Source organism: Rhinopithecus bieti, unplaced genomic scaffold (genome assembly GCF_001698545.2).
Source record: "Rhinopithecus bieti isolate Rb0 unplaced genomic scaffold, ASM169854v2 scaffold_3856, whole genome shotgun sequence".
Classification (NCBI taxonomy): domain Eukaryota; kingdom Metazoa; phylum Chordata; class Mammalia; order Primates; family Cercopithecidae; genus Rhinopithecus; species Rhinopithecus bieti.
The window spans coordinates 1,179,994-1,196,399 of NW_016804410.1; the positions used below are offsets into that span (position 1 = coordinate 1,179,994).

The 16,406-nt window shown below is 38.9% G+C and overlaps 1 protein-coding gene across 1 annotated transcript in view; it reads left to right on the forward strand.

The window, feature by feature from the left end:
- Nucleotides 1–16,406, forward strand: part of L3MBTL4 (L3MBTL histone methyl-lysine binding protein 4) — a 231,022-nt gene that overhangs the window by 114,875 nt on the left and 99,741 nt on the right. Inside the window, exons 6-7 of the mRNA XM_017867900.1 lie at nucleotides 992–1,165; nucleotides 13,566–13,636. Coding sequence (XP_017723389.1) covers nucleotides 992–1,165; nucleotides 13,566–13,636 — 245 coding nt within the window. The remainder of the gene's footprint in view (nucleotides 1–991; nucleotides 1,166–13,565; nucleotides 13,637–16,406) is intronic.

Consider the following 16,406-nt stretch of genomic DNA (forward strand, 5'->3'; position numbering starts at 1 on the left):
TAACACTGTGATGGTAATAACAGCTACCATTTCATGATGTGTGTGTGTGTGTGTGTGTGTGTGGCATGTGTTTGTGATTTCTCAGGGTCACAACAACCCTTATGAGTTGGATCTCCTTTTCTCATTTCAATGGAGAGAATCTCTGAAGCTCTGGCAGGAAGTACCTCCCCCAGGGTAATGTACAAGTGACCTGTCTTGGGTGTGTCTTCCCTGGTGTAGCTGCCTCAGTTCTAGCAGCGGCAGAGGTTTGGGGCCTCTTTGGAGACAGGGACGTGGGCACAGGGATCTAACGGAGACAGCCCATCAGCCTGCAGAAGGAACCAGGTCATTGGCCCTGGCAGATCCTTCTGCCCATAGCCTGCTGTTGGGCTCTGATAACATCCAGGACTCAGGACTCAGCCTTGACTTGTGAGGGGAGATAACAGACTCAGCAGACCTGGGCTTGGGCCTCTCCTCTCTCACCTACAAGGTGTGCTTTCACATCCCAGCACAAAACTTCCCAGCAAAGCTCGAGGATTAAGCAGAACTGCAGATAGAGTATTTCTGCATACATGAATATTAAGAAATGAAAACACAGTATTCTCTAATATCAGCAAACATACTCAGTTACCCATAGTCTTTTCTGATACAGTCAAACCAGGGAATACACATTAAGGATACAAACTGAGTTAAGTGTTATGTGACTTTTGCATTGTTCCATTGGAAATACATCTGTACACTATTCTTAGATTTTTAAGTTTCTAAAATTGTAAATGCCATATGTGCTGATGAATCTATCTATAATTCTTTGTTGACCAGTATCTGTGGTTCTAGAACCTGAGATTTTGTGAAAAGGCAATACGAAAACAAACTGTTATTTGAGTGTGCTCAGGGAAAGAAGAATGTTGCTATGCAATTGTTAAATATTAGATGTAAGTCTGCTCTAATGACAATGGATCCCTGATTTATCACTATATACTGATGACTGTGCTCTCATTTTTACACAAACCAGTGCTTTTGGCTGCCCGTATTCAGACATGAACTTGAAAAAGGAGGCAACACTTCATGATCGTTTGAGAGAACAAACACAGGCAAATTTGGAATCAGACTCTTCACATTCGAAATCAAAAAACCTCTGTAGTTTGAACTTCAATGGAAAACATGAAAAGGTGAACAGTCAACCCAGGTAAGAAACTTCTTGAAAATGTGAACCAGAAAGTAAACCATGTAGAATAGTAAAAGAACAATTTTGTTAATAGTAATAGTTTCTATTTATTTCTCCAAAGGAATTATTTTATTTCTGGATATTATTATGTTCGCTGGGCTGATAAAATTCATCTAAGCCTTGATCTTCATTTAAAAAATATTTTCTTTTGCTTCATCCTTAAATATTTGAATTTACCTTTTTCTAAATGTACATATTGTATGTAAGCAGTAGAAAGTATATCTCATTTGTACCATTCCAAAAGATTTCCTTTTATCTTGAAAAGTCTTTATTGTTTTGAATCGTTTCATAGATATTACCTCTTTTGGCACGTGGACAAGTATCAGTATCTTCTTAGTCATATCAAGATTTCCTCTCTTATCTGTTACTTGTCTTTGTCATCTTTAATACAAATGTACCTCAGATATGATTTCTTCTTACACAGAATAGTTTGCATTTTGATTTATTGACAACAAATCTTCCTTTTGTTCCTAAATGTAAACTTGTGATTTTAAATATCAGTTTTCATTTTTTGTTTATATATAACTATATTCTAAGGAGCTGCAAGTACAGCCCTGTGTGATATTTTTTAACCTAAATGAGTAAAGCAATCTAAATAACATATTTTCTCCAAAAAGCTCCATTCTCCATGCTGGGAATTATAAATACAGAAAAGTCTAACACTAAGTAAATAACTGGAGACCAGACAGAGACTGAGCCAAGTAAGCCTAGACAGAGAGATGAGAAATGGGCATTTTCCTGACCCTGCTGCTGGCAAAAGACAATCATGTTCAAGATGTTGAGCACCCTAGACCCTGACTGTGCAAGATTTGAAGGGACGACTGCTTTTCCTAAACCTCAGAGCCTTGCTCTTTGCATTCAGCAGGTGTAAAACAAAGACACACAGGCCTCTCTGTGGGTGCAGAGTTTCCACTGAAATCACTGCCAGCTGATGTGCATCCATTCCAGGTGGGGAGGTGCTCCTTCTCTTCCAAAGGGGCACAGTTTATTCGGAGAATTTGGCTGATAGGATATACTTTTCACATGGGTTTTACATCCTGGACTGTGGATATTCTTTTTATTCATACACATGTTATTTTAGAGCATTTGGGTGACATTTCATTTTTTGTTAAATTTTGAATATTTTGATTTGATCTCTGTGCACATGATTGTAGATTAGTGCTTCTCTCTATTGCATGATTTATTTCCTATGGATACACACACTTCTCTATTTTTATAACTGTATCTTGCATTTTTATTATTTGTTATACACCTACTCCTCTTGTTGAAACTTCACAGGGTCTCGTTCTTCTTTACTGCTGTTTCACACCCACACTGTTTACAACTTGACGTAGTTGAGAGCTTGAATGTCTTTCCATTTCCTGATTGAGAGAGAATTTTTTCTTTTTTAAGTGTTTTCCAAGAAACAGTGTTTATTTATTCCAGAATCATAGAGACCAGTACATCCATTCACCCTTAATCTTTTTGCTACAGTCTGTTGTATTTTTTTCAAATAAAACCTACTCAGTTTCTCTTGTAAATATTTTAGACATTCATCCTCAATGTCAAAAATCACAGAAACGAAACAGATCTTTGAACTGCCTAAAAAAAAAATGATTGCTCTCAGAGGTTAGCTAAGCTTTTCCCTCTAGCAAACACAGATATGTTGCCTCCCCTGTCTTGAACTCCTCTTAGGAGTTTAGCCTTTTAAACTAATTGTTATATGCCTTACCATTTATGAGGGACTTTGCACTGAAATATATCAGATAGGAATAATTACTACAGATAGAAAGAAGGAGTTGAGAATGTTAGTTGATAATCAAGCAGACAAATCACAGATTGTCCCGTTCTACCAAATCTTATGTCACCTGTAATTAGCTGTGGGGGCAGGAAGTGTATGATACACATCATGAATCCTCAAGCCTATTTTTGCTTTTACATCTCAAGATCAAAGCCATCCTTGCATTCCAGTATCTGTCCACTTTTTTTCCTAACCAATCATCCTAATAATGTTTGGATAAATCGTATTAGCAGTCATTCCCCTTTTGAGTCTACCCTCATCTCCATGGCATCCTGTTCATAATCTTAAATTCCAGGTCGAGGGGAAAAAAAAGAACAAAGGAATCAACAAGGAATGATATGTAGGTTAATTATGCACAGATAAAACATATTTTAACTCTCTCCACAGCTTACTTGTAGTACTTTCCCAAGGCTGTCTTTTCTCTAACCCAAATCTTTGCTCTTGAAATCACCAGCTGTCAGATACAGGTGATGGAGAATATTTAAATTCTATCTCTCCTCTTCCACATGTTGAGAAGAAATAACTTTTACTTGGCTCCTGTCCAAAAATAGGGGTAGGGGGTTAAATTGGTGAAAATCAGAGCTTTAATTTCCACTGGCCTCCGGTCAAGCCATCCACCATTGAGCTCTGGACAGGCCTTCTGTAATTTTTTATACAAGCAACATTTGTCACATTAGAATATCCAGAGTTCCAGCCTGGGCAACATCATGAAACACCATCTCTGCAAAAAATACAACAACAACAACAAAATAGCTGGGCGTGGTGGCATGTGCCTGTAGTTCCAGCTACTCAGGGGGCTGAGGTGGGAGGATCACTTGAGCCTGGGAGGCAGAGGCTGCAGTGAGCTGAGATCACACCATTGCATTCTAGCTTAGGTGACAGAGTGAGACCCTGTCAAAAAACAAACAAACAAACAAAAAAACCAGAAAGAGATATGTGTATGTGTGTATATATATATAATATATATACACATATATTTATATATATCCAAACTTCTTGTAATTCAAGTGAAAAATATAAAATTAACTTTGATAAACTTCCAAATTCAGTTAGATATTACCCAACAATTTAGATAATTTTTTCTTTTCCTTAACTGCAACCCAATTTTTTGATTATTTTAAAATATATTTACTCTTATATTAATCTTTGTATCAAGGTTATAATTAGTAAATGTATGACTCCATTGCATGATTTAGTGGCAGAAATAGTCTATTTATGTTCACATTTTTTAGTAGAGAGTTATGTTTTAATTTTGAGAGATTTATATATGTACTGCTAGAGGTTTGCAAGAGTTATCTCTATAACAGTAAGATATAGATGTTATATTAACTATAAAGAGTCATACTCACAATATCACAGTAAGTCACCTTTACTGAAAACCTGTATATATTCCTTTTTTATTTGTGCTAATAGAGTGAGTAGTATTATATTAATGGTGCATTAAATGGAGGTGAGTAGCTTACCCTTGAGTTTCTTTCATTTGGGTATATATAGTAGAGGAGAAAATACCTTAATTCATTTAACCATTTATAGTTTGCACATACATAACCTTTGGAGCTTCCCATAATTGTGTAATTTAGGCAAAGCAGACATCATTCTCATCATAATATTGCCATTTATAGATGAGGAAATAGTAAGCTGGTAAGCTTATCTGGGACTAAAACATAGGTCTTCTGATTAAATACAACATATTAACAGTAAATTAATAATCATATCACCAGAAATATCAATGATAATAACTATCTACTCTTAATAGCACATACTTACTTGGGGCTGCAAAGTGGTACACTAAACAATTTATGTACATCATTGTATTAATTTTATTTCATCCTCCCAACAACCCTGTATGTGGTAAGTTTTCTTATTCAGATTTTAAAACATAGGCACCTAAAAGTTCAGAGTGGTTAGGCAGTGTCTGAGGTCATGCAGATGATAAGTAGAAAAAAAATCCCACGTGCAATTCAACTACATTAGATTAGTGAAAGAATGACAGCTTAAGGCTTTGAAAAAGCCCAGCTAGGTTCATATTTAGTCTACTTTCTACTGATGTCTAGGATTCTCAGAGTCACCTTGTGATGCATCTGTTTCTTATTTTGTGAAAATAGAACCTGCACGTTCTGCACATATACTCCAGAACTTAAAGCATAATAATAATAATAAAAAGAAAATAGAACTACTGAAGGGAAGAATCTTACCATGTTTTCCCCAAACTGATGTTTCTTATTTATACTATAAATAATACAAAATGTCCATCTTGAGCACATTTTATTATGATATACTAAAGGCTTCTACCTGCCTGCAACAAGAGAATAAAATGAGTCATTAAAACATTTTCATCATAAAGAAAATTACTTTGGAATGCAGCTCCCCTCAACTCCCCATATTGTCTATTAGTCTGTTAGCTGGTTTCCCCAGGCCTGAGGGGGACATTTTTTTCAGGCATTTTTTTTTACCTGCCTAAGTGTTCTTTAATAACTTCCTTTGCCTCCCAGAAGCAGTGTTCAGTATATTCTAATTCACACAATTGATAGCACCACCATTCGTTAAGATACCTGTCATATTCTATCATTGCTATTAAGAAAATGCCTAATAAAGCTCACTTTGTTTTTCCCGATGCCGGCCATATTATAAATTTCATGCACTTTTTGAAGGCTAATATTGGTAATGAAAATGCCTGGGAAAAGTTGTGGTAATCAGAAAAGATGGCATGTAGTAGAATAGTTCCTTAATGATCTTGATGATGAACTGCACTGCCATGAGCCAGCTAGTTTATTTCCACTAGGCAAATCTAGCTGCAACATAAGTACCTTCTATGATGCCCACCCTCAGAATTATAACAATGTTAGTTGGTTGTCCCACACATTCACCTTCCAAGTGAGTAAATAGGTTCTTTAATCCACCAGACTCTCTCGCTTCTTACCTTCACTTTCTCACTCTTCACTTTCACTTTCTCTCAATTCTCTGCTTTGGGAGGTGGAGTCTACTTAGTGGCCCCACTCACTCCCCATCATCACCTGCAGTGTCATTTTCATTCCTGCACTTGTGCCTTTTGTTTCCTTTCTTGGTACCTCATTTACTCCTGCCTGCATCTCCTCCCTTTCCCACGGCTCGCTTTTCTCTTGGAGTTCTGTGGCAGTTCCAACCTGTAAGAGCGTCTTGAAGTTGGAGATTGTGTTTTATGTGTCCTCTATTTCTAACACTTAGTGTCATACCTGACACATACTAGGCACTCAACAATTTAAATGGATTTTGAGCAACCTACTAGGTGCCAAGGATGGTGGCTGGCCCTGAGAGGCTGAGTCTCTAAGAGCCAGTCCCATCCTTGCTCTCAGCATTCCTGTGTCCTTGTGGTCCACACCACACACCAGCAGCTTGTTTGTGTGTCTACACGTACCTTTTTAATACTTTGTTTTGTGTATGCCGTATCTTCTCAAAAAGACTATAGGCTGCTAAAGAGAAGAACCAATTTACCCTTTTGCTTTTCCTTCTTTATGGTTCACATTATAGGTCTTTAGCATACCTAAGTTGATTGATTTCATTATATACATTTGTTTTTCTCTTAGAGTCTCAATTCCTTCACCTGTAAAATGGTCATAAATGTGAGGCTTACATAAGATTTTGAATATAGGAATATAGATGTAGGTAGATAGAGACATTGCTATCGGTATAGATATATGAATGGGCTTGGCACATAGAAGAGACTATTGAAATAATAGTTCCATATCTTTTCTCCATTTTTATGAAAACCATTGATTTTAAAGTCTTGCAGTTGGGACCAGTTCTAGCGGTATGTGTATCACACATCTCAACACCAATAAAGGTCTAAAGGAATTTAGACCTTTATTTATTTGGTCTAATACTCAGTGTCTATAACTAAATTAAGCCCCTTAATCAAGAAAGTAGTGATGAAAACACCATTACAAGCCAGAGTTCTTCTTGTCCTGTAGGGGGTTTTGACTGGACAGGCAACCCCAAGGCCTTTCAGAGAAGCCCCCTCCAGTTCCCCACCTCCAATCAGACTCTGAGGAACCCCTAGCCAGGCATGACAACCTAGGAGCTCTACAGTGGGAAAGGAGGACTCAAGAAATTAATTCAACTTCTGCAACGTGAAGACAAGGACACCAATGCCAAAGAATTTTGCTATTTCATCAGCACGTTGATGGTGGCTCCTTCGAGCCCTCTGACTCCCAGCTCATCGTTCTCCTCACTGTTCCATACCACCACCTGCCCCAGAATTAAGATGCAGTCAGAATGGAATTCGGTTTTGGTCTATAGTTAGCTGACTAACACTTATCTTGTTGAATTCAGCACCGTGACCATAGCCAGTTCCTGAAATTAGACATATTCATTCATTCAACATTTATCTGTTGAATAAATATTCAGAAAATACTGTTCCAAACTCTAGTGATAGAGCAGGGAACAAAACAGACAAAAATTCTTATTCTTATCAAGCTTTTCCTTGGTGACAAGAAAATCACCCAAACAAGTAAGTAGCAGGACAAGGATTTGAACTTAGGTGGGATGACTCCTGTCTGTGCAGACTTGGCAGTAGGCGTGCTGATTCGCTCATGGCATCAATATTCATTCACTCCACAAATATGTGTGGAGCTGCTGCTGTTGCCAAGTGGTGTGTTAGGTGCTAGGGATGTGGAGGTGAGCAAAACAGTTCCATCTTTGCGTGGAGCCGATTTTCAGGTAGGGGAGATGGAAGGGGAAGAAAGAAAGCAAACCATAAATGAAGAGAAGATCACAGATGGTTGACAGGTGCCGTAGGGAAGTAACGCGCAGTTGAAAGGGCGATACTCAAAATGATTTCAGTAATCACCTATCATAAAGGGCCCAGCCACTAAGGGAAAAAAGGTTCTGTTGAATATTGTGCATATTGAAAACGAAATGAGTTGTGCCCAGATCAGCTCAGGAGCATGGAGAGGGTCTGGGATGAGATGGAAGGGCCCAGCCCTTGCCAGGCTCCACCTGCCTCACTTTGTGGGCACCTCACTAGAGTCTCTAGAGTCTTGTATTTCTTAAATGAATGTACAGTTATGCTGAAACATTATGAAATAACCCATGGATGCCTTGCCATGTCATCAAAATATTTTTCTGAGCTGATTCTCATAAAGAATTGTAAAATTTATTCTAAATCTCTGAATTTCTGGAATCCTGCCTTGGCTTAGGCTCTCAGTGACTAAATGCCACAGAACAGTGTGTCCTACAATGTCCACAGCTCCTTGCATAGAGGAAATATTAGTGTTTCCACACCCCAGAAAAAATAAAACCTTGCTGCCTGAGCACCAGCAAGCATTTTATCATCTATATACTTAACCTGGCTTTAAAATAATTATTTCTCACTCATTGTAAAGAGTAAAGGTGGGACTTTAACATGATCTTTTTTCTCATTATCACAGCAGTACTTGCTTATTATAGGAAAAGAAAAAATACAGTTGAGTAGAAAGAAAAAAATAAAATTAAAACATTAATAATATCCACACCTTTTCTACCAAACAGCGTAACATATAGATATTTGGAAAAATATAAGAAAATGTCCACCTTAATAATTCCAGTAATGTAGAAGTTTTAAGAAATTAAGAGTTTCTCATTCTCCACTCCTAACTCTGATGCTGCATGCTTAGGTCACTAGGGTTGACAGATTGCCACCTGCTCTCTGTATCCTTTTGATGTTCATGTATGCACATGTGTATGTATCTACATCTACATGTATTAGTCCATTTTCTTATTGTTATAAAAAGCTGCCTGAGACTGGATACTTTATAAAGGAAAGAGGTTTAATTGACTCACAGTTCAGCATGGCTGGAGAGGCCTCAGGAAACTTACAATCATGGTGGAAGGTGAAGGGGAAGCAAGGCACCTTCTTCACAGAGTGGCAGGAAGGAGAATGAACACAGGAGGAACTACCAAACCCTAACAAAACCATCAGATCTTATGAGTACTCACTACCATGAGAACAGCATGGGGAAACTGCCCCCATGGTTTAGATATTACCTGTACCTGGTCTCTCCCTTGACACATGGGGATGATAAGGATTACGATTCAAGATGAGATTTGGATGGGAATGCAAAGCCTAACCATATCAACGTACATTCACTCTTGTAAAATAATTTATATTAACATTTTATTAATCTGCAGTGTGTTTTATTTCATTTAACAATATGTCATGGGTAAATTGTCATATCAACACAAACAGACCCAATGTGTTAGTTTTAACAACTGCGTTGTATTCCATAGTGTAGGCATACCGTAACTCATTCAACCATTCCCTTAAGGACCATGGTTTCCAGTATTTCTCCTCTTGTAAATAATGCTGCAGTAAACATTTTCATATGAATGTTATGGATCTTATTATTTGCTGATGCTTTTTACTGCTATATTTTAGAAGGGTTCATTACTTTTTATTTACAAACTAAACATATTGTATGAATCCTTAGATTGATAGAATCTCACAGGTCCTTGGTCCATTTTGCCTGACTGAGAATGAATAAATTCGCATATTCAAACTTACACACATGCATGGGAACATAGAAAGCTTGTGCAGGCCCCATAATTTGTCCCAGCTCCATGTCTTACCTCATCGCACACCACACCCCATCGCTAATTCTCCTTACCTCCACTTGCCCTACTTCTGCAGTGGCCCTCTCTGTGTCTCCTATGATAAAATTTGTTTTGAGGCCAAGTTCAAACTCATCTCCTGAAGGCTTTTTCTACTATCTCCCACCTTGTATGCAGAAAATGTCCTCCTGTTGTATGGTCCAATAGCACATCCTCTGTCTCTCTGATGTAGCCCTTTCTCAGTCTGCTTTGTGCAGAATCTGCCCTTGCACAAGTCTGCAACCCCTAATAAGTCATGAGTCTTTTGGTGGCAGAAACCATCTCAGCAGAATGCAACAGCTGCAGGCAGGAAAATCTCAGAGAAATGTTGATTGAGTTTGGAGAATTTGCCTAAAAATAGAAGAGTCAAGCCCAGCGTCTGCCTTTTAAGCCTTAAGTTATAGCTAAACACAGTTACTGTGGCAGTTTGGGGAGCAGCTTCCCAGATAAGACAATCGCATGCTGTGTGTTTTTGAGCTTATGGACTTTTTTTAAATTTTTTTAACTTCTAGAACAGGGGTCAGTGAGCTTTTTTTTTCTAAAGAGCCAGATGGTAAATATTTTAGATGTGGCCAGCTATAAAGGTCTCTGCTACAGCTACTCAGTTCAGCCCCTCGTAGTGAAAGCAGCCCTAGACAGTAAGTAGAGAAGTGAGCGTGGCTGTGTTCTAGTGAAACTTTGTTTACAAAAACAAGCAATGGGCAGGATTTGACTTATGGGGCATGGTTTACTAACTCTTGTTCTAGAAGGTGTCTAGGTACAGTTAGACTAACCTGAATTAAATTCAAATCCTAGTTCTTCTACTTATTATGTGACTTTGAGCAAGCTTCTTAACCTGTCTTTTTGAACACATAAATAGAGGATTAATATTTCCTCCTTCATGTTAGGCATCTGTTTCAGGGCCTAGCACTTAATGAGCACAGTATTGTCTTGTTAAGAGGAATGGAAGCTTAGTAATAGGATAAGAGAAAATACAGGCCCTTTCTTGCAACTGGAAGTAGAAAATCCAAAGAAAGAGCACATTGAAAAACAATGGATAGCAAAGACTCTTGGGTGACAATGACAGCTTTTGCCTTTAGGTCATATGCACCTCTTTATGTAATAAATCAGGTATAAACAGATACACAGGTCTGTTGACACTTGCAACAGCAACAACAATGCTATTAATAAAATACATTGAAGATAGTTTAGGATGCCTGGAGCTATTATGACTATATAAAAGCTATGGGCCAGGCTTCAGGAGGAATAATTGGTGCAACAGTAGTATATCCCTGGAGATTTAGACAGAGATTGAGACTATTTTAGCCAAAACACAAATGAAATATTAATCTTTGGCTCATGACTGGCCTAGTCATTTTCAAACACATCTACTGGCTATATGCAGTGGATTCTTTTGAGATGCAAACTCCTCTGTGACTTTTCCCACTGCCCACAAGATGAAGTCCACATCCTCGCGAGAACCCATGCAAGGCCCTCCATGGCTGGTTTCAGCTCGTTCTGTCAAGCTACCTTTCGTTGCTTGGTGCTTCAGCCAAATAAGTCGATTAGCTTATTCAGGTTCTCAGAACACTTCCCCATCCCATGTTACTTCTGCTCATTCTGTTGCACCCTAATTCTCAAGACCTTTAGAAACCCATCAGTCACCCCCATCTCCATTTTCTAAGACCCCACTGGCCCAGCAACAGTCAAGTTTCTGCCTGTGACTTCCCTTTATCCATGCCTTCCATAAATAATCACTAAACTGTACGTAATTGGAAGGTGATGTGTAAAGCAGGAGGAAACCTGGGTTTGGAGTCCAAAGACTTGAGATTGGACTTCATTTTGGCTCCATTAAGACCTGATTTTGGCTCCATTATCGACCTACTTTGTGCCCAAGATGGGGCAGGTTGTTGAATGTCTCTGAGCCCAGTCTCTCAATTTATAAAACAAGAATACTATCCCAACCTTGGAGAGTTTTTGTGAGAACGAAATGGGGAATGAAAAGACTGGGAGTCCTTCGTAGGTGCCTACCTCCTGGGAGTTCCCAGGAAATGCTAACTGAATCTGAACTGCTCACAGGGTTTGGCCTGGCGTGTCTCCTTACTGATGTGATCATTTGAAAGCAAGACTGTACTGAAATATACCCAGGATCAATTGAAGAACTTCGCAAAAAAATAAAAAATAAAAAATAAAAAATAAAAAAAAACCACCCAACAAATTTATTTGGTTTATTTAAAATTTTTTTTAAATACCCATCAAAGTTTTATACGTGGCAGACTGGCTTCTATTTTTTAACTTTGTGAGATGGAAGCAAGATCTTGATTAGCATATATTGCAGAAGGGTGCTTTAAGATGGCTTGAAAATCAACTTGAAGATTCATAAAATTTGTAAAATTGAGGGGAAATACCTAAAGATTTGCCAAAAATCATGTAAGCAGAGCTGAAATTGTTCTTTCCCCCGCCCCAAATTATTCTTTGCAAAATGGCTACACTGCACTACTTAGCACACGTGCTGTGCTTCCCAGCATCCTGTTTGACCCGTGCGCTCTACCAGACACTCACTGGCTTACATTTAAGCCACCTTTCTATAGTTTACATTCTCTCCTACAAGAATGCAAATATCAAAGCATGATATAGGCAAAAAAAAGAATGTAAACAAATCCTGATGATACATGTGTTGAATATAATTAAAATTATACATATTGAATTGATGAGAATATTACACACATTTTTATGCATGTCCGTGATGCATAAGCATTTTTACACGGGCTTTTAACATACTATTTCACTAGTTGCTCTGAACAACCCAGTGAGGCAGGTACTGTGTCCATTTAACAGATTGGAAGCTAAGATTGAACATTTAAATATTCACTCTGGATCACAAAGCTAGGAGCTGTGTCCTAGGTGTGAATTCAGGTTGTTGCACACTGAATGCACTGTCTCTGCGTTGCCCCCAGGTGATGAAGTACATATGTTTAGTATGCCCCACAGTAGCCTCGCGGGACCTATGGTAAAGTCCAAAGTTGGGAGTTCCACAGAAATTTTCTCAGTTTCTTGTCTTTTTGATAAAAAGCCTTGATGATTAAGAGATATGGAACGGATAGAACCTTTCTGCCATGATATACTTGTGTAAACTTATAAATAAACATAGATACAATTATCTCCAATTCTGTAAGTCATTTAGGTTTCTACGTAGGGTTTTGGTAACTGAATCAGTTTCCTCATCTAACACAGAAATTAAAACAGTACTTCCATGACCAACTCAAATGCTTGTCAGTGAAAATGAAATGAGAGACTTTCTGTTCAAATACAGTAAGAAAATACATGTGCAAAGCAAGATATAAATTTCATTAAAACATATACAAATAAATTACTTGATTATCTCACAAGCTTATCTACCTAAAATTAATTACTGACTAATTAGCAACCCTGGAAAAGTTTTATTGTAGAAACTTCCATATTCATTATAAAGTATGAGCCTCAAGTTTTAATGAAGTTCCATGATAAAAGAATAACAAAATTAGGCCATACTACATACCGCAGCATCTTAGAAGTTAATTAATTCCCTGACATTCAGCAATGTAACTAAATTACTTTGTACAGTTGTTTGAGCACAGTGTCTATAATCTTCTGATTAAAATAATGAGCCCCAAAGCCATCAGTAGCAATTATTATTTACTTACCTACCATCCCATCACCCACCATCCTGCCAGCTCCTCCTCAGAATCTGAAGAGATTATTCTCCAGAGTTTTCGAAACTTTTTGCTGTAATAGAATGAGGGGGGAAAAGCTTTTTAAACTTCAGGGTTCAAAGTCAGAGTTTCTGAACAGAAGTGTGTTTTTAAAATCTTAAAATTCTACCAAGGCTCTGCGCAGCAAAATACCTGCCAATTCACTATTGTGTACCCTGCAGTTTCTATTGAAATTTGTGCTGCTATCATGATTTCTTCCTACCTCACAGGATAATGAATCTAGATTTTATTTCTGTTCTTTGCCCAGACTTGTACAGCAGGCAAAGTGTTTGAAAATCAAAGGAAAAGAAGATATTGACTTGGATAATCTCTTCAGAGGTAAAACAAAACACTAGCAAAACACAGAATATACTTTTGTTGTGCGGAATGTTTTCTTTGTTTGACTGTTTGGTTTTAGCATTCCCGCAGGGAATGGTGGAAAAAGCCTAACTAGAGGCAAGAGAGACCTGTGTTCTAGTTCCCGCCCTGCGAATGAGTCCCTTCACTTCACTCCTCGAACGTTCATTTTCTCATTTTGAAAGTTAAAGGGCTGGACTCCATGATCTCTATGGTCTCCACTCATGATAGGAAACGTGTAAGCCTGTAGAAGTAGAGGTTCAGTGGTTGAATCCCCCCCTGCCATCTGCAGAGGCCATGCAGGGAAACCAGGCGTGTCTCACTGCACTTGTGAAGGTGGGAGACTGTGAGATGCACCTCATTAGTAAGAAAGGCTAGAAGGGTATTAGGCAAAATATTGAACCATCAGAGCTGAAGAATCTGTTGAGTCCAGGAAGAAGAATTGCATGTGTTCTTTTAGTTACGTTTCTTCCCAGTGAAGGCTCGATATAGACAGAATTTTGAGGGTAGGTTATATTGTAGCAAGCTAAGGAATCAGTTTTCCCTGGGTTCTGTTTTGATTTAGTCATACGCAAACATTGATAATTTCTTCCTAGTGTCCCGCCTGCAGCCTTGGTAGCTCTGTACATTTGTGTCTCCCGGAAGATGTAGGAGATCTGTCTGCCTTCTAGAGGAAAGGAACATTGCTAAACTTTCTACTGACCTGGTAGAAGTCCAGTGAATTAGCACACTGTGCTGGACTGTGCCATCTCCAGTTACCCATCGGACTTTTCGTAAGAGAAGGAGAGGGTGCTTGGCAGTCATTGAACAAAAGGGCCGGGAGGTCAGGGAGCAGTGCTGAACTGCTCACTTTAGGCAGAGATGGAGCTCTTGCTTGTGTTGTCTTCAAAGAATTGTGGATTTCATCTCAGCCACACAAGGCCTTTTCCTCAGAAAAGAGAGGGCAGTTGAATTACTTTGGTTTTCATTGTACAGCTACATGTTTCTCCCTCATAAGAAGAATTTCTATGTAATATAACCAGAGCTTAAGCTTGCTTTAAATAAAATAAATCACTGATGTTTTAGAAACTGTTCCATACAAATGTTCTCATCCATCTTACCAAGCCTTCATTCTGTAAATGGCATGTTTTGGAACCATGTAAGAAGCCTTAAAAAAAGTGCCAGTGTTTTAATTCATAGTTTGACACTTTTGAAAATATCTCCACAGAGTAATTATGTATATGTTCTTGTTCAAACAGATACACAATTTTGTAGTTCATATCATAAATGTAGTAATGAAGATCATCCTTACAAAAATAGAAAATGTCATAGCAAAATGCATTTGCATACTGTGAAAGATGAAATCTCTTCCAAGATGCTCAGAATGCACTTGTTCGTTTCTGCATCATGTATAAGAAGTTTACACCCATATGCTTGTATTTATTCATGCATTTACTGTGCTCTTTAATTTAAACATATCCTCACAGCAGAGGTCTTTGTTATCAGATACGGCATTTATGTCAGAAGAGTGTGCAGTGGGAGGAGCAGTGGGCCTTAGGTGGAGCACATGGCTGCCTGTGGACCCAGACCACCGTGTGTTGGGCAAGTGCAGGCGGGGTTCATTCCATCCCATGGAAATTGGCAGGCCGTGGTTAGCACCTGCTTTCTAGTCTGGCCTTTTGTCAACCAAAGTGGCTCTTCCTTGTATGTCTGGAGTCCCCAACACCTATGCCACAGACCGGTCTGTAGACTGTTAGGAACTGGGCTGCATAGCAGGAGGTGAGCAGAGGGCAGGCGAGGGAGCAAACTTTATCTGCATTCACAGCTGCTCTCCATTGCTCACATGACCACCTGATCTCCGCCTCCTGTCAGATCAGCTGCAGCATTAGATTCTCCTAGGAGCACGAACACTATTGTGACCTGCACGTGTGAGGGATCTAGGGTGTGTGCTCCTTATGAGAATCTAACGCCTGACGATCTGTCACTCTCCCATCACCCCCAGATGGGACTGTCTAGTTGCAGGGAAACAAGTTCAGGGCTCCCGCTGATTCTACATTGTGGGGAGTTGCATAGTTATTTCATTATCTATTACAATGTAATCCAATAGAAATAAAGTGCACAATAAATGTGATGTGCTTGAATCATCCCAAAACCATTCCCCCACCCCGGTCTGTGGAAAAATTGTCTTCCATGGAACCAGTTCCTGGTGCCACTAAAGCTTGGGGACCTCTGTACTATGGGACTAGTCCCCATGATTATAAAGTTTATTTGCTTTGGTTCTAACATGGATGAGACAAAATAATGAAAATAAATATGTTCTTACAGTGATATTAAACAATTATTTAATATTTTATTTCATTTTTCTTCAGCCTGTAAATCTGATCATAATATCCCGTATCCATGTCCTTCCTTTTTTTCCCCCCTTTTTTTTTGAGATGGAGTGTCCCTCTGTCACCCAGTCTGGAGTGCAATGGCGTGATCTCTGCTCACTGCAATCTCTGCCTCCTGGGTTCAAGTGATTCTTCTGTCTCAGCCTCCCAAGTAACTGGAATTATAGGCTCGCAATGCCACACCCAGCTAATTTTTTGTAGTTTAGTAGAGACGGGGTTTCACCGTGTTGCCCAGGCTGTTCTTGAACTCTTGAGCTCAGCTAATCCATCCTCCTCGGCCTCCCAAAGTGCTGGGATTACAGGCATGAGCCGCTGCACCCAGCCTTCCCCACCCCCCTTTTTTTCTGGTCTCGGCATAGATTTGAATGAGTGCCTTCTTCATT